At 47.7% G+C, this 20,740-nt stretch overlaps 1 protein-coding gene across 1 annotated transcript; it reads left to right on the top strand.

Annotated features, from left to right (window-relative positions):
* The first annotated feature begins 1,293 nt into the window (after positions 1-1,293).
* Positions 1,294-13,715, top strand: ATP6V0C (ATPase H+ transporting V0 subunit c). Its single transcript, XM_075018388.1, has 3 exons — positions 1,294-1,663; positions 11,420-11,603; positions 12,878-13,715. Exons 1-3 carry the CDS (start codon positions 1,588-1,590, stop codon positions 13,080-13,082), a joined length of 465 nt encoding a protein of 154 aa, XP_074874489.1. The 5' UTR covers positions 1,294-1,587; the 3' UTR covers positions 13,083-13,715.
* The last annotated feature ends 7,025 nt before the right edge of the window (positions 13,716-20,740 follow it).

Raw genomic sequence — 20,740 nt, 5'->3', positions numbered from 1 at the left:
GGCGACAATGGGAAAAGGCAGGTGGCCCTCAGTTAATTAAGAGGTCTGGTATTTCAGCGCATGAGAAGATCGGCAGGATTTGTGACAGCAGCGAAGGCAGGCATAGGCAACTATTAATGAACCCCCCAAATCCCGAATTAACGTGGGTTTTTTTTTCTAGAGTGCCCTGGGTAACAGAAATGGCGTCAGTCATCCTTTTAGGACAGGCTGTAGTAGTATCTCTCTGGGATGTTTCGGGATGGGGTTAGCTCGGAGGGGGGTAGCCCGCACCCTGCCTGCGGCAGGGGGTGGGCGGCAGCACCCGTGGTGGGGTGATACTGTCACCGAACCCAGCCCACCCGTTCTCCTCCAGGATGGGCAAGAGGTGCCGGTCCCCACTTGGCAAGGGAGCAGGAGCCATGCCGGGGAGAGGAGCGGGCAGATGGAGAACGCCAGCGGGCTGCTGGCGGAGAGACCCCCAGAGGGGACCCCAAGCCAGCAAGGCCCCACGGGCACAGGTATGTCCCCCGTGGGGAGTCCACGGCAGGTCAGCACAGTGCAGGGGACAGGGCCCTGCACGGGGGACGGGGTACACGGGGCACGGACAGGGCACAGGAGAGGTGGCACACGGCACACACCGTGGGGGACGTGGCGCCGGGGACACGGCACGTGGGAGGGGGAACGCACCACGGGGGATGTGGCACCAGCGACACGGCAGAGGCGCAAGGGGACCCACCGTGGAGGGCGTGTCGCGGGGGGCACGGCACGTGGGAGAGGGGACACACCACGGGGGTCGTGGCACCGGGGACGGGGCGATGGCAGAGGGGATGCGGCACAAGGAGGATGGCACAGGAGACGCCGCCGGGGACACCGAGCGGGGGACACGGCCGGGGCACACGGCCCGGCGCCCCCGGCCCGGGCAGGACCCGCCGCCGCCTGGGCGGGCCCGCACTCTAGACACGCCCCTTATGCTAATGAGCGCTGAATCACGCTCAGCGGGACCCGACGGCCGGGCAGGACTGAACCACCGGGGCGGAAGGGAGGGGAGGGCGAGTGGAGGGGAGCAGAGAGAGGCGGCCGCCGCGGCCCAGCGACCCGGTCGCGACACGGGGAGCGGAGGGAGGAGCGGGCTCCGCTCGTTCTCGGGGGCGAGACCCGGCGGAGGAGCGGGGAATCTGGGGCGGGGGGGTGGGAGCGGCGAGCGAGCGCCCCCCAGTCGCGCGAGCGTGGTGGCGGCCGAGGGCGGGGCGGGCGGGCGGGGGCGGTGGGCGTGGATCACGTGACGGGGGGGCCGCCGCCATTTTGTTCTGCGGAGGCAGTATTTAGGGCGCAGCGCCCGGGCCGCCGCGCACTCCCGCCGGGACGGAGTTCCGGGCTGCCATCCCCCTCGCCCTCTCCCTCCCTCCCGCGGCCGGCCCCCTCCGTCGCGCTGCCCGCAGCCGGCCTCCGCCCCGTCTTCCCCCCCCTTCCCTCCCCGTCTCCGCCATTTTGTGACCGAGCGCTGCCTGCGGAGGACCGGCGCCGCGGCGGAACCTCCCGCCTCCCCCCCCCCGCCCTCTCGCTCTCCCGGTTCCAGCGGCGCCTCGCCCCGGCCCGGCCCGCGCAGCCATGTCCTCCAGCGCCAGCCCCGAGTACGCCTCTTTCTTCGCCGTGATGGGCGCCTCGGCTGCCATGGTCTTCAGCGGTGAGCACCCGTCCGGCCTCCCGGGGGGGGGTGTCGGGGCCTGGAGCTGCCGGGAGGGGGACGGAGGGAGCACGGTCTGGCTCGCCGCCGTAGCGCCGGGATGGCGGGGGTTGGGGGGGGGGGGGCGGCACGCCTGTCCCCATTGTCCCGCTCCCTTGGCGGGGCGGGATTCCCGGTGTTGGGCCTGGCGCCCGCCTGGACGGGGCGTCCTCCCGGCCTGGCCGCGGGGGACGGAGGCGGCCCCGGGCATGGGATACCCCCCCACCCCCTCCCCCTTCCCCCCAGCTTCATCCGGGCTACCGGGGCGCGGCGGGGGGGGGGGGGGGTCTGCGCGAGTGACGTCACCGCGGAGCGTGCCGCCGCCGGCGGAGCCCCCGCTCCCACGTGACTGCGGCGCCGCCGCCCGGCCCGGTCCCGCGGGGGCGGCCGTGCCCCCCCCCCCCCCCCCCCCCCCCTCCGAGCCCTGCCGTGGGGAGCCCTTTCTCCGCGGGGATCGGGTGCGGGGGGCAGACCCCCGGTTAGTCACGCGTCTGGGCTGACCTGCCGGTGCGGGGGAGTGGGTTTTACCGGCCAGAAAGCCGGTGTCACGGCAGGCCCGAGTCCCGGCTGTACTAACGTGCGCCTCGGTGTGTGCTGCGGGAAAGTCTCCTGCCTGCCGCCGCGCCGGGCTGCCCCCGGGGCTCCCTTGGGTGGTAAGTCTGCCCTGGGCTTCCGTGGGAGCCAGGGCCCTCCCGGCAGGGAGGGTTGGTCTGGCTCTCCTGGGGCTGGGTGCAGCACTTCTCCTGCTGTAAATAGGACAAAGTTGCTTTTTAAAACATTCCTTGGATAATGCAAGAGCAATTTTTAATGGGATTGAAACCTAAATATGCAAGCATTTTAGGAGTGAAATCAGCTTTAAAGATGTTAATGACATTAAAAGGAGCTGATGGGCTCCTGTCCATCCCTCTAAAATGGAAGATGCATGAACCACTGAAAAAGGGAAGCTCTTCTGTAGTGGCCATCCATCTGCATCTTAAGTCATTGAGGCTCAGTGCAGAGTGAATTGGGTCATTCTGCGGTATCATTCTCCCTATTGAAGAACGTTCATCAAGAGAATCATAAATGCTGTCTTACACTGGAAAGACCGTCATATGATGCCTTGTCTGTCTCTTGGAGACTGAGTAAACCTTCTGCAGAAAATGACCGCTCTTCCTGACTGAGCATTTACTGTTTCCTGATAGGTACAGACCTGCTGTTCTGTTTGGGATGTAACATGGGGAAGGCTTCAGCTAGTTTTTTTCCAGATACAAGCATTATGGTGACTAGGAATGCAAGAACTAGGAATCAATCTGGTTTTTCTCTTCTGAAGACTGAGCCAGTGTCTCCACCTGCGTGAGCATACTGACTTGTCTTCATCTGCCACCTAATTTGGCTCCCAGTTGAGGAATCAAAACACTCAATACTTGAGTTGGCTGTAACTGGGGTTGCATATAGCTGTTCATGTGCTTGGAGTCTCATATTAAAATAGTCTCTGAGATGGTAGCTAGGTCTGCAAGGCAAATTTGTGGAAGCTGCTCTTGATTGATTAGTGTGGTAGATTAAACTGTGTAAGTAGCTAAGTAAGCAGTGGATTAAAACTAGTGTTTGAGAGGAAGCTGTCTAGCCATGCAGATGTTGGCACTGTTAGCTGGTTTCACACCAGCCATGCTCATGGCTTTAATCTTTGCAAAAAAAAAAAAAGCCTGGCTGGCTGTGTTTAGTCTTGCTCAGTTAGTACCCAGTGGTGGGATGCAGATGTCCTGTGCTGAGGGCAATTAGTGGTCTGCCACCTCAGAGTTAAAACACTGTACTTATACTTGACAGGTAAGGACTTTGCTGAAAACAGTATGGCTGGAATGCTGTAGGAGCCAATGTTTGGACTACTGACCCACCTGCCTCTTTGTTAGTGTAAATAATGGAGGAATAGACTAAGATGTAGTTACTTGTTGGAAAAAACAGTCAGCAGATCACTGCCTTTTGCAAAGCAGCAGTGATTTAAAATCCTAAATACTGAACTTTCTTCCTGAGGAAGGAGTCACTGGATTCCTCTTGCAAAATTGAACTGGGAAGCAAAAGAACATGGTTGTATGGCCTTTTAGACACTGGGTTTGTGATATGCAAGCTTGCTTCGGTGGAAACATCAATGAGGGATGCAAACTTGAGTCAGCATTTTAACAGGAATTCGAAGTGTTGCTTGGCATGTCTAAACTAGAAGTGAAGCATTTCCTAGAAGCTGTTTGATGGCATGGTACTGTGGGATTGCATAGTAAAGGGGAAGGTTTGAGTTGGGTAATTCAAAGTGAGTGCTTAAGCTATATTGATGAAGGCTTGGTAACTATCATTTTGCTGCTGGTACATGACTGGTCCTTCTTGCAGAATCTGTGTCAGATGGCCCTAATACCAGCAGGTCTGAGCCATGAAGTTAGTCTCTTGCTAGGGCTTAAGTGCATTTGATGGCTTCAGCCACTGGCACAACAGGTTGTAGATACTGCTGATGCAGAATCATTTCATAGTTGTGAACATTAGTGAACTCTTTCAGTGAAGCAACTTGGATTTTTAAGGCAATATGGCAGACACATCCATATAGGGAAAACTAAAACTTGCAGTGTCATGTAGCTTTCCTAATAGTGATGTGACACTACAGCATGTTCTCATGTTAATTGGACATTAGTTGTTAAAAAACCCACTCTGATTTAGAAGTAAGGAGCTAAGTCTGTCTGGACAAGCAGTGTAAAACTATCTAAAATTGTCCTAGATCAGTGTTAATTAGTGTGGTGATCATGTCTGACTCATAGTGTATCTAAAGATCAGATTCTTGTGGAGCTTGTAGTCCTGAGACCTGTTTCTAGTAAACATGTTCAAGTTCTATACTGTCCAGGCTAGTTTGATGTGAAAACAAGTGACTTTATGCAGTATGGTTTGTTTGAACATTAACTGCTGATGGTAAATAGATAGCAGAACTTGTTCTGGTCAGCTGGTACTGATGGCTGCTAGAAAGACTAAAGCAGGCTGCTGTGACCTTGGCTATCTTTGAGCCTGCTTATTCGTTTGCTGATTACAACTTGTTCTGATAGCTAAAGTTCCTTTATTTCCTATGTGTAAAATGTAGCTGGCTCAGTGTCAGGTGCTGTTGAGTGATCAAATTATTGCAGCTTTTCCATGTGACTTTGGCATGCCAAAATGGAAAAGCATGGTATTGAGCAAAGCTGTCTGATTCTGTGCTTGCTGATGCTCCATGTAGAAAAGCATGATGCCCCAGGCGCACCCCACTGTGGCCTCCATTATATGGTAAGGAGTTTTACTTAGACCTGTGCTCTGGATGGGCATTCAGTGCCTTCAATACTGCTTCACTATCAAGCTTCTGGAAGACTGCTAATGAAGAGAACTCTAGTCAGCAGTGTTAAGGTTAGTCCTGTGTCTGTCTTCTCATTGCTGCAGAGCAAACAAAATAGTACTACTTATTTTAAACTAGGGCTGCAGATACTGTAGCAGTTGGTTAGCTATTAAGGGACCTCCATAGTGAAATTGCTGGCTCAGAACATCTAGCTTGATGCAGCTGACAGCCCTGTGCAGTCCGATTCTAGAAGGCTTTGTGAATATAAACAGCTTGCATCTTTGAAGTTGAATTACACCTGTGCTTCCTGGAATACTCTCTTAAGGGGTGGCGAGGTGGTAGAGAGGAGAGCTGCTTGCTTCTCAGTAAGGAGCTGTAGACCCCATCCTAAGAGGAGCTTGCAGACTCATTAGCTGTAGCTTGCAGGTAAAAATGAAATGGCAGAAGAGTGCAGCTCAAGGTAGTCTTCTGTTCCAAATCATTAAAGAGTACTTCAAGGGCATCTTGGTATGAGCAGAAAAACTGAGTGGATCAGATGTTTGAGCTACCAGACTGTCTGCAGGAGAGACTAGCTTAAGCATGCATCCTTAACAGCAGGTAGATTAGTGGCCTATTAAGACATAAGTGTTGTAACAGAAGCAAGCCGGATAGGCAGTATTTCTACAGCTCAGTTAAATTAAGGGAAGACATCTAAACAAGGGTATCATTTCCACTCACTAAATTCTAGTCTTAGGATCATCTGAAAACCCAATTGAGCATCTGGATAAACTATTGGCTCTACAAAACTTGGCTCAAGCAGATAGGCTGCTGCTTGTACTATGGCTTCCAGGTGTACCTGGAACTGGAACGTCTGTCTTACTCTAAAGTCACTGTAGACTACAAAGTCTGTGTGTACTTTCCCTTTGATGGGAACATTCAGAGCAGCAGTGCAGATGAATGTCCCCTGTGTCAGGACCTCTTAGTCAACTTCCTTTTTCCCTTCCTAAAACTAGCCTCTTCCATCTGTCCAGGCAGCCTGGCTGATTTCGAGCAGCAGTTGCAAGCTGAAAAACTCTCCAGCCTGATGAGGTTGCTTGGTGATGCTTGAACCAATGGTTTCACAGAAGTGCATGCTTCCACCCGCTTGCTGTCCTCACCAAACAGCAAGGCATAACTTGCTGAACTTGCTTCCTTCCTTCAGAGTGTGAATCTTGTGAGTGTGAGGCTTCAAGTCAGGCTGGTCTGGCCACTGCTGGATGCAGTCAGATGACCTTGACTTTCCCATGCTTCAGAAATGAGGCAGCTTAGCAGTGGATGCATGCTGGTGAGTGATGTAAGCCGCTGTTCGACCAACTAGATGAAAACGGCTCCTGCTAACTGGTACAACAAGCTACTCTGCTAGTCAGTACCTGGATTACAGTGGCCTGCCCAGTCTGAAATGGGTCATCTTTAAGGTTGCAGGGTAGTTTGTATGATGATAAAGAAAGATAAATAACAAGTGACTGGACTTTGCTGCTTGCAGAAGAGCAAGCCTGTAGTCTGTGGTGTAAAGTGTCAGCCTTACCATGCTTTTACAAAAAAATTGGCTTTGTGTGCTATGTCAGACAATCCAGAGTACCAATTGCAGCAGGCCCAGCTGTTTGACTGGTAGCTCATTTTTCCTTTGGACTGCTGCTAATGCTGCAGCTTCTTGAGGAGCTGGTAGACTTTTAAATTCTCAGATTTACTGAAGAGGAGTAAATGGCCTGCTAGCCTTGCAGCTGGCAGTGCTAGGCTTGTTTGAAATCCTCACACCCTCTCATAACATCAGGGGAGAACAAAAAGCATGCTGTCCCTAATCCTGTAACAGGTGACTCACTAAAGATTTCCAAAGCCTACAACTTCCCAGAGGGTAATTTATGTGTTTACCCCTCCAGTTATGACTGGGGAACTGTCTATAGCCAGTCTTCAGTCAGCATGATCTGAATTTGCATAGGCTTCAGATGCATCTCTGCTGAAGAGACAGCCACATTAGCGGAACTGTAACTGGACATAGCAACAGGGTTTTTCCAAGGCAGCCATGGAGTATCCATTACTGTAATCTGAGGTAGAGCTGTGTGTTAAATGTGTAGGTGTGGGAGGGACCTTAGAATACCAGTGGGAAGAAGCCTGTTTCTTTGAAAATGGCCAGGTTTCTGGCATGGCAAAGCAAGGACTGTAGTTGACCTGGATACCATCTCTAACAGTTCTCCAACCATTTAAGAACAACCTGCTCAAGGATGAACAGGCATTGAGGTGAATTGATGCCTGTTGTCGGCTTCAAGGGAAGCCTACTGGCTACAGAGGGCAGCCCATTTGATAATGGATTAATTATAAAAGACTCCAGATGTAAGTACTCATCCAGAATGCTCCTTCAGACTTGCTATGATAGTAACCCATGGTATCTTAATTGAAAGTTGACTTGTGTTACTAGCTCACTTCCTAATGCAGGGAAATTCTGCCTATTAGGGCTCTGGAAATCTCTGATGCTGGAGTGTGAAAATGTGCTTATCCATGGTGGGACATGGGAGGAATCACTGGCTCTGAATTGACCAAATGCTGCTGGAGTGCCTGTGGCTGGTTCTGAACCTCTGTAATCTTGGGCTGAGCATGTCTGAATGTATTGCAACTGCTGAAACTGCATCTATGCAAATGGTTCCCTGGTTTGAAGGCCTCTGGTAATATGGTCACTGTCCATAGGTGTATATGTCTGCAAAGCTTGGCAAAACTGATGCCAGGCTTTTGGCAATAGCCTCTTTCTATACTGAGGGAGTGTTGCATGAGGTGACTTGCAGCTAACTTAGCTGAAAGATTAATGTTCTTGGTGCATGACCTTACTGCGCACTGTAACTATAGCTACAAAAGTTTGGTCCTAATACTTAGACTAGCACTTGATCTAAACCATAGACTGCTCAAGTACTGTAGGTGAAAATCAGAGGCAAAGCTCTACTGAAAGTCCTGGCAGTGGCAAGACTACAGCTAGTGTTCAGTCCTTACTGAAGCTGTTGCCTATATGGCAAGTTACTTTCTAGTTCATACTTTCTTGGAGCTGTACAGCTACACTGCCTCTGCTTCCCACTTTTGCTTAATAGAAAGTAACAGCTGTGGCAAGGTGCCAGGCAGCATATTCACAGCCTGGTGGGAGTGTGTTTTGCCCCCAGGAAGCAGTATTAAATCAACTCTGGCTTGTGAGTTCAAGGAGTTACTATTTGGAAGTATTTAAAAATGAAGTTAATCTTTGAAACAGGCTTACTGGGAGTAGATGGTCTTGAATGATGTGTGTAGAGCAACTTCTCTGTATTACAACACCATTGAACTTAAAAATGGCACAGTTCCTGGTTATAGACCACAGTGGCTTTCTTCTGTGGTAAAGCTAGGTAGGCAAAGTGCTGGTTCTCTGGCTGCCAGGTAAATGTTTTGATAGCTCTGTATGCTTTAAAGGTTGTGTTGCAGCTTAATTGGTCTGTATGTTAGAGGTGATGGAGCTGTATGATCTGAAGCAAGTACATGGAGTCTTGGTGTGTAACAGTGGTACAGGTCTTGTTCCATTTTCACTGTCTTCCACCTAGATCTCTTTAAACCCTATTCACTGAGAAGACTTTGGAAAACATGTCCTTCCAACTCAGGGGTATTTAAGTGTAGCATATGTGCTTCAGACTCACAACTGGCAAGAGGTACAAGTCAAGATGTGCGGGAGGATTGACCTAAGTGTTAGCCCATAACTGAATAGCTGTGCCATTAGATGGCTGTGTTGTGGTGGGAAGTGGCTGTCTTTGCCACCTGGACTGTTAACATTGGGGTATTGTCAATGGTGCAAGGAGAACTCAGGCTAGTGAAGAGCAGTAAGACTAGCTGCCTTGTGAGGTATTGGAGATGCAGTTGCAGGGGACTCCAGTGTAGGCCTGTTGATCAGGATGCTGATAAAGACTTCACTGGGAGCAGATGTGCCAAGCTCTGAAGCTGTATGTGTAGCACCTGTGACTGTCCACTGGTGGGAGTGCAACAGATCTTCAGTGCCATCTAAAAACTGCAATGTTGAAAACTAGCTGCCACAGAGTACATGTAGACTTTATTTGTTAATGTGTCCAGACCAAGTTCAAGGCATAAGCTCTTACCTGTTGCCTAGAATTGGGATTTAACTGGAAATTGACAAACTTGTGCTGATTTGCTCCTCCCCAAAAGCTTAAGCAGGCTGGCTTTCTGTAAGTGGGATTACAAAATCAGCTTCTGTAATCCATCACTGTGTTAATTGCAACACCCTTGAGTAACTTCAGACTTGGAGGAAGTAGTGACTGATCTAATTTTAAATAATGAACTTCCCTCATGAGCCTCTGTGTTTCTGGAGAGGTTTATAGAAGATTCTAGACAAGATAAGCGGTTTCTGCTAAATATGATAGCCAGTCTAGATAGCCTGAATCTTGATTCCACTTATTTCCAGTTGTTAGAAGATGCTTCATCTAACAGAAAAGGTCCCTAATTCAAGTTAGTGACTTCTTTCAAGACTTCCTAGGGGCTAGACCCTCAAACAAGACTATCATTGATATTGCTAGCTAAGTCTGCTAGTTTCCAGGCTCAGCTTGCATTTGCAGGTAAAACCTGTCATCTGCTCTTGGCTCAGCCTTCTTGCTAAGCTGGATTCTAGCTCTGAATTGCACTGAACATCCCTTTACATCTGGCTCAGTGGCAGTCAAGGTTCAAGAGCTTTTTCCTAGTACAGAACCAATTTGTAGTTGATAATGAGGCTTTCTCTAAGTTTTTGTAACTACAACTGAACTTCCTTCTGATAGTGAGTCTTGTGTTAGTGCAGTGGTGCTATCTTTATTAATCTTAAGTTTCTTAGTGCAGAGCCAGGAGGATTACTGCTCAGTTCCTGACTGCTCAAAGATAGGCTTTATATAAATGCTGAGTGAGAAGCAGGAAAGCACATATGTGGAACCCTTTGACTACCTCCCAGCAACTCTTCTGGGCAAGGTGTACAGTCTCATGCTTGGATCCTTGTGTAAGGCAGCTACAGATATCTGTGGAACCAGCAGTGCTCTGTCCCTTGTAGAAACCTTAGTTTTTAAGTGGGTGGAGCAAACTCAAATATTTAAGTCTTTGAACAGTACAAAGATTTGAAATCACTGTGGTTTTAATGTTCTACAGTAGCCTTTCAGAGCAGGCATGAGCATTTTCATGCTAAATAGGGCTGTTACCTTTGAATATCAGCCTGATGGTGTCTAAAAAGGAGACTACCCTTCCACACACCTTGCACTGCTGCTTCAAGGACTTAGTCCTGGATGGCTGCTGACCTGCATATCATCTCTTAGGTGATGGTGAGTGTTCAGAGTTAAGGAGACCCTAGAGTACTCCAGAGCAAGGTTGGAAGGAAAGGGGTCTTTCCAAGTAATTCAGAATCAAAGAATGAGGTATTTGTGAAAGCTTTTGTGAGTCTAATATGAAGTTTTCAAGGCAGCAGTTACTTTTTGGGGTAGTGCTTTGGGACTCTTCTGGCAGCTCTCAGTTGGAAGTGATAAAACCAAGTCCTGCTTTGAAAACTAAGCTTTGGATTCCTGTGTCGGTCTCTGTATGCTCAAGTGTTTAGACAGGCAATCAGCAAACCTTAGGGGTAAGGTGGTTGTGGTCCTCTATAACCTAGAAGCCATACTCTACTCTGGGGTTCCAGTGGTTGGATTAACATGTGTTGGGACCTGAATCCTTCACAGGTGGGGTTATTGACACATGAAGAGGGTGTCCTTTCTCCAAGGAGCTAAGTGCAGCAAGAATATGTGAGTTTGTTGCTATCTCAGTATGTGTCTGATGAAGCTGAAATGGCATGTTTAACTCCAGGCCAAAGTATAGGCAGATAATAGGTTTTGTGGAAGATGAGGTGCCATGAAGGTGACTTGTTAAACATTGGGTGCATCTGAGAACTCAGCCCAAGTGGCTCAAAGTTCAGTGATTGTAAAACCTGGCTTTCAGCTGGGTTACATCCTGCTGTGGTAGAAGGATGTGCTTTGCTGTGTTCCTCTGCAGTTCAGCTGAGTAGATCCTTGCAGTGTGAGCTCTGTGAGGGCACAGACTCTGAAGTAATGAGTTAAGATTTGGACCTTGGGTTTTGGTTCCTAAATAGGGAATGAGTGTCAGCTAGGGAGTATACCCTGCTGTGAAGCTAGCTTGGAGAGGGCATGCTGTTATCAGTACTGTTTGAACAGGACCTTTTTATTGGTCCAGCTTTGGTCTAGGGCTCTGAATAGGTCACTTCCTCATCCTTTCGGGGAATATCCCTGGCTGACAAACCAAGTAGTCAAGTGACCATGTTAGTTTTCAACAATTCTTCCTTGTGCTGACTCAACTGTTCTAATACAATCTCCTTCACTAGGCTGCAGTATTTGGGGATGTGTCTAATGCATTTTTTTCTCTTTCAGCCTTGGGAGCTGCATATGGAACAGCAAAGAGTGGCACGGGTATTGCAGCCATGTCTGTCATGAGGCCTGAGCTCATCATGAAGTCAATCATCCCTGTTGTCATGGCGGGTATTATAGCTATCTATGGCCTCGTAGTGGCAGTCCTCATTGCCAATGCCCTCTCACCTTCTATCACACTATTCAAGTAAGTTACTGCATCTGTCAGTTTTGTTTAAGTTTGACCTGTCACTATTTTGATGCTGCTGAGTGGGTGGGTTTTGCTCAAGACTCCAGGAAGGACTGTCAATGCTAAATGCTCCTAACCTAGGCTTAGCAGTATGGACTGGATTTCAGCTGTTCTACCTGATGTCTTAGCCTCAGTGGTAGTGCTGCCTGATTAGTTTGCTCTGTTAGCTAACAGATCAGACATCCCACTAGTAGAGATAATGCAGTGGTTTATGGCTTGAAAGAAACAGTGTACAGGCAGTACTGGGATAGGAGGCTAAGCTTGTTTCATGGTGCCAAATTTTAGACCTGGAATACACAGGTCTTTCCAAGACTGTCTAATCAGACTGTCTAAATAGTTCTTCTGTTGCCTGGGAGATGCAAGTGAATAATTAATATTGCTTGCTGCTTTATGTGCTGGTAAATCAATCCTCAAGCTATACATCAGGCCTCTACGTCAGCTACAGTCTGAAACTTAATCTGTTTGACTTTTGAGAATAGCTGGGACTGGCTTGGAGACCTCTCAGAATAAAACAATGCTTCTGAGGTCTAAAGTAGATATCTGTGTCACTGTACAAGCTATAGCTGATGAGCAGTGTGCTTGGCCTAATAAGCCGTGATCTAAGACACACAGGTACAAATGCTCCTTTGCAGTTACCAGGTGGCCAGATTCTGATAGGCACTGCTCCTCAGGTGCCCCTGCCTGGAAAACCAGACCATTCCTGTCTAACTCTTGCAGCACAAGAGACCTAATAATCACTTGGATGTGCTATAGCTGCATAATAAGTTTATTAAAGGTGGGAGACAAAAGCAGCTACTAACAGACTACACAGCAGTGGGACAGGCATTACTGCAAGTGCTAGCCCACATCGCTGGAGTAAATACCCCTCTGGCAGCATGCTAAACCTGCAGCTGACTGAAGTGGCTACAGACAAGCTGGGTGGCCATGTGAACTTGCAGGCCTAGTAGCTTAGCTTAGTGTATGAGCCATGCCTTAGTATCAGCTAAAGATCTTGCATAGCTGCCTGTTTTTAAGTATCAGATCTAGGAGTCTCAGGAAGCATCTGCTTTGTGAGGAATACTGTGCTTGCTTAAAGAGTATAGAAGCTCTTTCTGCAGGAAAAAGGTTCCCTTTAAATGTTTATGTGTTAATTCTTACTTGCCTCAGGGAGAGGAAAAAAAGGCTAGCCTGAAGTTGAAGGGTTGGGTATCCTGTTACTTGCCACTGAAACTCTTTTCATATTTGTCCTACAGGAGCTTTCTTCAGCTGGGTGCTGGCTTGAGTGTGGGCCTCAGTGGTCTGGCTGCTGGCTTTGCCATTGGTATTGTGGGTGATGCAGGTGTACGGGGAACAGCACAGCAGCCCAGGTTATTTGTGGGCATGATCCTGATCTTGATCTTCGCTGAAGTCTTGGGTCTCTATGGCCTCATTGTTGCCCTTATCCTCTCCACAAAGTAAACACTGCGGTATGATGTAAAGAGATGTAACAAATCCACGTTTAAAAAAAAAGCTCCAGAATGAAAATGGTCTCTCCAATGTGTACAGTTGTCCCAATTTGGTAGTTGATCTCTTGTAAATGCGCAATGTATGTTAGTGACTTGTCTGTCCTGTGTGTACTTCAATATTAAATTGGATGGGCTGCTCCAAGCCTGCTGCATGGCTTGGGGTGGCCTGTGTGCAATTTTCCACCCATTGCTGTTAGTACTTTATGTATAAATATGAACTAGAAATGTAATTTTTTCTCTTCACTGGATGTTTATTTATAAAAGACTTGACATGTTCATACATCTATGGAGCAAGGATTTTCAATTTCCCATGCTATATATATTAATCTTATATATAGGTAGATTACACTGTGGGGTCAATTGTAAGTGCAGAGAATTCCTTGGATGTAACTTTGATTCTAAAGATTGCTGTAGTGTCCTGGTATTGGAGTATGAGAATTTTGTGTTTTATTACAGCAATTGTCCGAAACACTCCTGTGTTTCAGTAGTAACCGCGTATGCTCCGGCATCAGAGTCGTGCACCCAGTGTTGGGTTACAAACTTATACCATGTTTCCGAATAAAACTTCCTCACTACATTGCTGTAATGAGTCCTCTGCCTCTGATTTCATGCTTTTGCTTCTCTAGGAAGAGGAGGGGTTCCTTTAGGGGGGAGGCAGGTTCTTGATGTGACTGAGCACCATGCAGAAGTGATGCTGTCATCACTGCTAAAACATTCCCTCTTTCTCCTGGGCAAGTAGCAATGCTGTTTCCAACTGCTGTGCATGGGTAGTACTTGTGGTGAGCAGGAATGCAAGGCTGTTGCAGTGCTATGCTCACCCTGATCAAGCAGCACAGACTTGCTCTGGCACATGGTAATGATGTGTAATAGGCTGTGCAGCATGGCCTGAGCAGACAGGGTCAGGGAGCAAGGGTGCAGGCTTCAGCATGTGACAAGGAATAGGAGCTGCTGAAGAGCCTTTAGGGAGCTTGTCTTTGTGATGGCTGTGCAGAAACTTGGCTGGTTGGAAAGCTGTGCTGTTAGCAGCAATTGCCTCTAAAGTACCTGAACAATAGTCTCATCAACAGAATGGGTTCATTCAAGAACTTGTATTTTTTCAACTTGTAAATCAGGAGCACTTGAGCTGAAAAGTTGTGCTTTTGCAGCTAGTGACTGCTGTAGCAACCTTCTCTTGTCCTGAGGATTTGAGTGTTGCAAAGCAATGCTGAAGCTCATATGGGAAATAGATATTGGACACTTGTGAATGTAGGGCTTGTTCCAATTGCCTTTGGGAAGTACATCACCTTAATCTTAGTTGTATAGTTTGGAGGACAGGTTGAGCTTTTTACCTTGTTCCAGCCAAAATGTTAGTATTACAGATACCTAGTACTAGTGGTGCCTTGGTGATCAAACTAAGCTGGGTGATCTGTCAGAATGTCTTCTGTCAGTCTGGTTCGGAAGGGAGCTGTGGTGGTGTACATTGTGTATACCTGTGTAGCAAACAAGTCTGGTGTAAGTACCATGAAGAGCTATGCCCAGAGCATGAGGAATCCACTAAAGCTGTGTCTGGAGCTTCTGACCTGGTAGGAGCATTCACCAGCCCAGGCCTGGTGGCACTTTGTGCATCTTCTGGATAGCTGGTCTCCAAACTGGGGACCATTCCAGAGACTTCAGCTATGGGCCAATCATTCTGCTAGTATGGATTTTCACAGACTTTTGTGAAGGTGTAGTTTTAACAATTGTTGATAAATATTAACAAATTGTTTTATTCTCTTTGCTAAAAAGCTGATCTGTCTGCATTATTTAATAGCCTGTCAGCTGCTTGGCTTTGGGGTGGGCTGTACTGCTGGTTTTGTGTTTTGGAAGGGCTTTTCATGGCAGTCTGAGCAGTGGTGGTGCTTGGGCTGTATAGAGGCATAAGGGGATTTAAGGTAAATACTGGATGTATGCTGAAGTGTTGCCTGGGGTAAGGGAAAAATTCCTGATCTGAATTGTGTTGATCATTCTTTTCTTCAGCAAAAGTAGTAGACTCTAAACTTCTGAATTGGACTTTACCCATAATTTTCTCTCAGCACTGATTGCAGTGAGTACCTTCCCAGTACTTTCATGCAGAGTCTGATAGAGCTTGCAGCTGGGAGGGGGTGAATCACAAATTCGGGCTCTCTGGAAAGCATGCCACTTACATCTTGCAGTTCTGGTGAGAGGAATTGTATTTTGCTTGTGTAGCAGGACAGGAGAATGTCCTGGCTGGGGCTGCAAATATGTTTAAGATCTGGGTTTCCCTTCTTCAAGGGGAACGTGCTGCCAGCCTTTTTTGCCGATTTACAAGAATATGAGCAAATTGCATTTGAGAGCAACTAAATGCTGGTGGTAGCTCTCATCTCTTAAGATTAATAAGCAATTTAAAGGCACTGGTCTATAGGAACTCTTAAGGTCCTATTGTAGCTTGGTGACACTGTAGCTTGCAGAAGGCAGTTACTAGCCTTGGGATGGTGATGGATACTTACGTAACTAAATGCAGGCAAAATCCTATCAACAGCGTTTTGGTTCATGCCTTGGAGCATCAAGCCTTCCTTGTTAATATATAAACCCAGGCAAGTCAGGAGAACAGAGCATAAAGCAGATGCTGGGGTTAGCATGCAGAGGTGGAGAAATGCTTTGTGGAGTACCTGCAAATACACTGGGAGTAAAATTAATAATCTGAGCATGTTGCCTTGCCAAGCGTTTTCTGACAGTGATGCTCTAGATCCTCCTTGATGACTCCCAGGTGAAAACTTGCATTTCAAGTCCTTCACTGATGCTATTGCATCAGCAAATTTCTGAAGTGATTCAGAGCATTAAGAAAATAATGGACCTTTTGGTCCCTTTCCTTCATTTACTGACAGCAGTGTGCTAGATCACAGTGCAGTCCCATCTGGCAGGGATTGACTTTGGTTTGGAAAAGGGGAATGGGCAGCCTCAGAGCCTGAAATTACAGGACTCGTAGAGTGCCTGATTAAAAGATGTGGTGTCTGCTGGCACATAAATAGTCCTCTGTAATGTGGCAGATTGCGTGCCTGTGAGTATGCACTGCAGAGTGAGTCAGCCCTGCAGAGAGAGAATGGAGCAGGGTGGCTCTGCAGCAGTAGCAGTCAGTTCAGGCTAGGTAAGGTTAAGGGATGCCTGCTGCCAGATGCTGCCTGCATAGACAATGCCTTCATAGACCTTGCTGACCTTTCTCTTTTTTAGCTCTTTCGTACTGGCTTTTTTTCAAAGGCTGCAGATTTTTTTTTCCTTTTTTTTTTTTACTGCTCTGTTGGAGAAGCATTTTTAAATAGTAGGATTTTGTCTGTGATTGCTCAGGGATTGTCTTTCCTTGGGAGACCTGGTTTACAGAGAAGCATAGTAACCTGGAAAAGTAAATAAGCTTTGGGGAAATAAAAACCTCATTAAGAGAAACTGATCCCAGGAACTAAGCTGCTGTTTTCAACTACAGGGTAAGAGCAGATCTAATGAAAACAGCTCTCTCAGTAAACCTTGTTGCCCTTGCAGTCTAACTGTGGGGATATTGATTTTATGGCTTTTTGCTGTTTCCATCTGGCCTTACTGTATAAACCATCACTATTCTCAGGTGAGAATTACCTCTGTCTCTGACACACAGGACTTGCCACCTCTGCTTTTAGCATATCTCTGCTCTACAGGTATTAAACATCTTTTTGTCTTGATGTAATTAAGTTAAACCCAGAGTAAGTCATCCCAGTGCCACTTACCCTGGAGTGGGAATTTTCTGGTTTATGGTCAAAAGATTGTGTTCCGAAAAGCTTCTCCATTTTTGTTCCTATTACTGATGAACGCTGTTCCTTTTCTCTGCAAGTCATGCTTCCTTTAGCTCCTGAGAGTCACAGCTTTGCAACTCATATCACTGAGTTTCTGTCAAGCTAGTTGCTCTATCACAGTGCTAAAACACACAGAAAAAAATCCTCCCCCAACCTTACAGTGTGTATGACCGGAAGCTTATGGGGGCCAAACTGCCAAGTGCATCCCACAAGGCATCTACAGACCACTGAGACGTCTCACAGACCTGTGAGAGTACAAGCTGGGTAGCAGGAGGGCAGGGTGATGTTCCTGGAGAATCAGTGGCTTGTGTTTGCCATCTTCCTTTTGCTGAGGGGATGAGATGCACTCACCACAGGCTCAAGTCCTGGCTCTTCTGGATTTACCAAGAGGATACTGGTGGCTGTTTCAGTCCTGGACCCCTTTTTGGCACTTTGAACTGTCCTTGCCATTAGAGCTGTGCTTTCTTCCTTTGCCTCTGGGAGAGGGTAAAGCGGTGATCTCAAGTGTTGGAGAGCGATAACGACCACCTACACCTAATGGCTGAGGACAAATCTTAGGAAATCACATACATTACCAAAATGGGCAGTGTGTTCTCAACTCATAGATGTAAACAGCCTTCCTGGCTCTTGTGTGCATTAGGACAATTTTGTAGACCTCTTTGTGAATGCACGTGAAAAATTAGAAGCCAAGGCTGGATCTCCACAAGCACTTAATTTGGCAGCAGTGCTAGCCCAAGCCCTCCCTCTGGACACCTAGACATTCTTTCATATCTGCAGCACGTGCTCCCTTGTTTCTCCCAAGTGCTCTGGTATAACTTTGCATGCTGCCAGGCAGTGAATCTAATTTGGGAATTGAGCCAGGTTAAAAATAACCTGAAGAAAAAAATGTTTCCTAAAGAAAATGCAAGTGAAACTACAGCTTGTGATTCTGTCAGCCTATTACTGGGGCACTAGAGAGAAAGAACATGCAATTATTAGAGAGGGAGTGTGCGATTATTGGTGATGCAAGACAGGGTTAATTTAATAGTGAGAAATAGAAGAACATCCAAAGGGATAAGACTTAAGCAGGACAGATAAGTGACATAAAGTTGGGTTGGGTGACATACCTACAGCAATGATGAGGCAAATTTCCATACATCTCATCTCAGCACAGGCTTGTTCTGTTCTTCCCAGCAGCAGAGGGGGAGGTCTGGGCCATTTTCCAGCATTCTGATTCAGTGGTTTGCTTTGGGGCTTGTAGCCTAGAAAAATGTTGGATCTCTATTGCTGAAGGGTTGGTGAAGCTGTGTCAATGGGGTGGACCCCGTGGCAGGATCTTTTATAGTGGATGTTACTGTCTCTAAGCAGTCAGTATTTGCATTTACCTAGATGTCTCTTCCACTGCCAAGAAAAGTTACTGTCACAAGTCTGTTAGTTGGTACGTTCGTATGAAGGTGCCCTGTTTTGGCCACAGGCAGTTTGGGTCCTGTATATGCCTTTTGACATCTGAATTCAATTTAGCAGCTTGGAAGGGTACTTATTCCTCGCAGAGTCATTTGCTCAAATAAGCACGCCTGAGATCTGCTTTTAGGATTCATTTTCTAATCTTCCAGTTTTGGAGTCTCCTCGACTTCACCTGTACTGAAGCCACAAGTCATTCCCACCAATATGCTGCTGGGTGCCCCAGACGTGGATAATTTCAGCCACAACAAGGAAAACCTGCCTGAAGCCATTCTTAGCCTCAAATTCCCAAAACAGTGCTGCATGTAGTTTTCCTGGCCTCAACTAGCATTGTTCTCAGCTCACCATTTCAGGGGCCTTTACTGTCACCCTGCTGACAGTAAGAGGCAGCTTGTAGTGTGGACAAGCACTGACATCATGGAATGATAAGTACAGCATAAAACCTCATTAAAATTCAATTCCTGGCCAGATGGGGATGTTATGTTCATGCACAATTGCATTCCCCATCATTTATCTTTTCTTGGTGTGATTCATCAACAGAGCTCACATCAGCACCCTGCCTAGACACAGTCCTTGATGAGACAGTTGACTCTCTCTGCGATACTGTGGGACACCAAACGGGATAAACACGTGAGTGAGAGTGCTAGATGGACTTCTGCAGCACACAGCAGTCCCTGTGGAGCAAAGAGGATGGAGGGGAAATTGAAGCATCTGCCAGCAGATGATCAGGAGTAAATCCTTAGACTGTCGAGGACGTGGGCTTTAATTTGAACAGTGCATAGTTCTTGCCTGTAATGTTTTGGAGATTGGACATTGTTGCTCCTCTGGCCACAGAGACTGCAGACATAAGGACCCCTGGAGAGAAAAGGCAGGGGCCTGGCTGTGGAGCACGGAACAAGCTTTCTGTCTTCTCTCCCAGGCTGCTGCTGACTTGTCAGATGACCTTAGGAGCCTGCCTGCAGCAATACTGTCAGCTTAGAAAGTAACGTTTAAAAGAAGTAATGACTTACCTGTCCAGGTTGCAGTAACTCTTTTTCCCTGTAGCTGGGACTGAGAAAAGAACAGTGAAGGGTGGGTTCCAGAAATCTTACTTTGCCTGAGCCAATAAACAGTTCAAACTTAATTTTGTTAGTGTAATTATTATTGTGCCCAGCCAGATTTCCAAGCAGGTACACTCTTTGCAACACTTGTCTACCAGCTCTTAGAGGCAAGGATCAGCTGGTCCTTTGTGACACGTCCATCCAGCACACCTCGGTCTGCCTGGGGTTGCCATTCAAGAAGTAAATAATGATGAGTCAGATGAAGTAAGGCCTGCAGAGTTGCTTCCTTGCACAGTGGATGTAGCCCGCTGGCCCCTCACGGTACTGTGTGCGTGCTGTCCCATGCATGTGCAGTGTGCCACAAAGTGAGCAGAGCAGTTCGTCCAGGCAGAATAATTGCCCAAAGAGGAACAAGTCCACTGTGGCTGTTCAAGCCAAGCTTACTTACTCACAAATTCACAGACTTTAAAGTGTCACGACCTGGGCTGGACAGAACTTGCCCCACCACAATGTTTGAGACGTTAAGTTTCTCACAACAAGGAGAAGTTAAGTTTCACACAACATTAGGAACCACTAATTCATCTTCCCTGACCTCTCAGGTGTTTCAGGTTTGTCTGATAAAAAGTAATACTCTGCAGTTAACATTTTCTTCCACAAAGGTATTCACCTGTTGGCGTGTGACATGGCTGCCCAGCTAGCGGTGACAGTGCCTGTACAAGAGCTGCATCATGGCTCACTAAGGACTGCAGAATCCTTGGCTGGAAGATGCTGGGTAATAGTGAACTTGTGAAGGCAAAGGTGGCTTGAGCTTACTCTAGTCTGTCCTGGGGCTGAGTAATGGTTCTTGAGTGATGATGCTCTAGACCACCTGCGCTGAGGAGCTCCGGTTTGGAGTCAGTGGACACAGTGGAAAAAGATTCTGCCCCAAACATTTCTCATCAGAGCATGAGGCAAGAGGCAGCAGGAGGTGTGTGCAGACTGGCAAGAAGAAGGTCTTGGGGAGGTGGTTGTGATGAGCAGATGTTGACACCTGCAAGGTCAGCACAGCAGCTCTTCCCCACCCCTCTCCAGCTTTCCTGAGCTCGCCAGGTCTGGAGTTTCCCTGGGTAAGATGTGTTCCCTTAGGACATGCATCACTCCCCACTGGTACCAGACCTTTTCAAGAGCATTTCATGAGCTCTGCATTAACACGCCGCAGCGGAACACCAGCACATATTGCTGCCAGCCCCCTTAGAGGCTCCGATAGGGAACATTATTCATTTCTATTAATACTTAGTGTCTATTAATGCTCTTAAACCAGATACAGAGAGTAAATCCCCTGAGACACTCCCTGAAAG

Source organism: Buteo buteo, chromosome 29 (assembly GCF_964188355.1).
Source record: "Buteo buteo chromosome 29, bButBut1.hap1.1, whole genome shotgun sequence".
Taxonomy (NCBI): domain Eukaryota; kingdom Metazoa; phylum Chordata; class Aves; order Accipitriformes; family Accipitridae; genus Buteo; species Buteo buteo.
The sequence above is the reverse complement of the archived record's forward strand: the minus strand, read 5'-3'. Positions and strand labels throughout refer to the sequence as shown.

Excerpts from the sequence above, each read along its gene's own strand:
- ATP6V0C (XM_075018388.1), top strand. The coding sequence starts at position 1,588 with ATGTCCTCCAGCGCCAGCCCCGAGTACGCCTCTTTCTTCGCCGTGATG. Across the intron at positions 1,664-11,419 it reads GGCTGCCATGGTCTTCAGCG|CCTTGGGAGCTGCATATGGA; the intron begins GTGAGCACCCGT and ends TTTCTCTTTCAG. Across the intron at positions 11,604-12,877 it reads CCTTCTATCACACTATTCAA|GAGCTTTCTTCAGCTGGGTG; the intron begins GTAAGTTACTGC and ends TTTGTCCTACAG.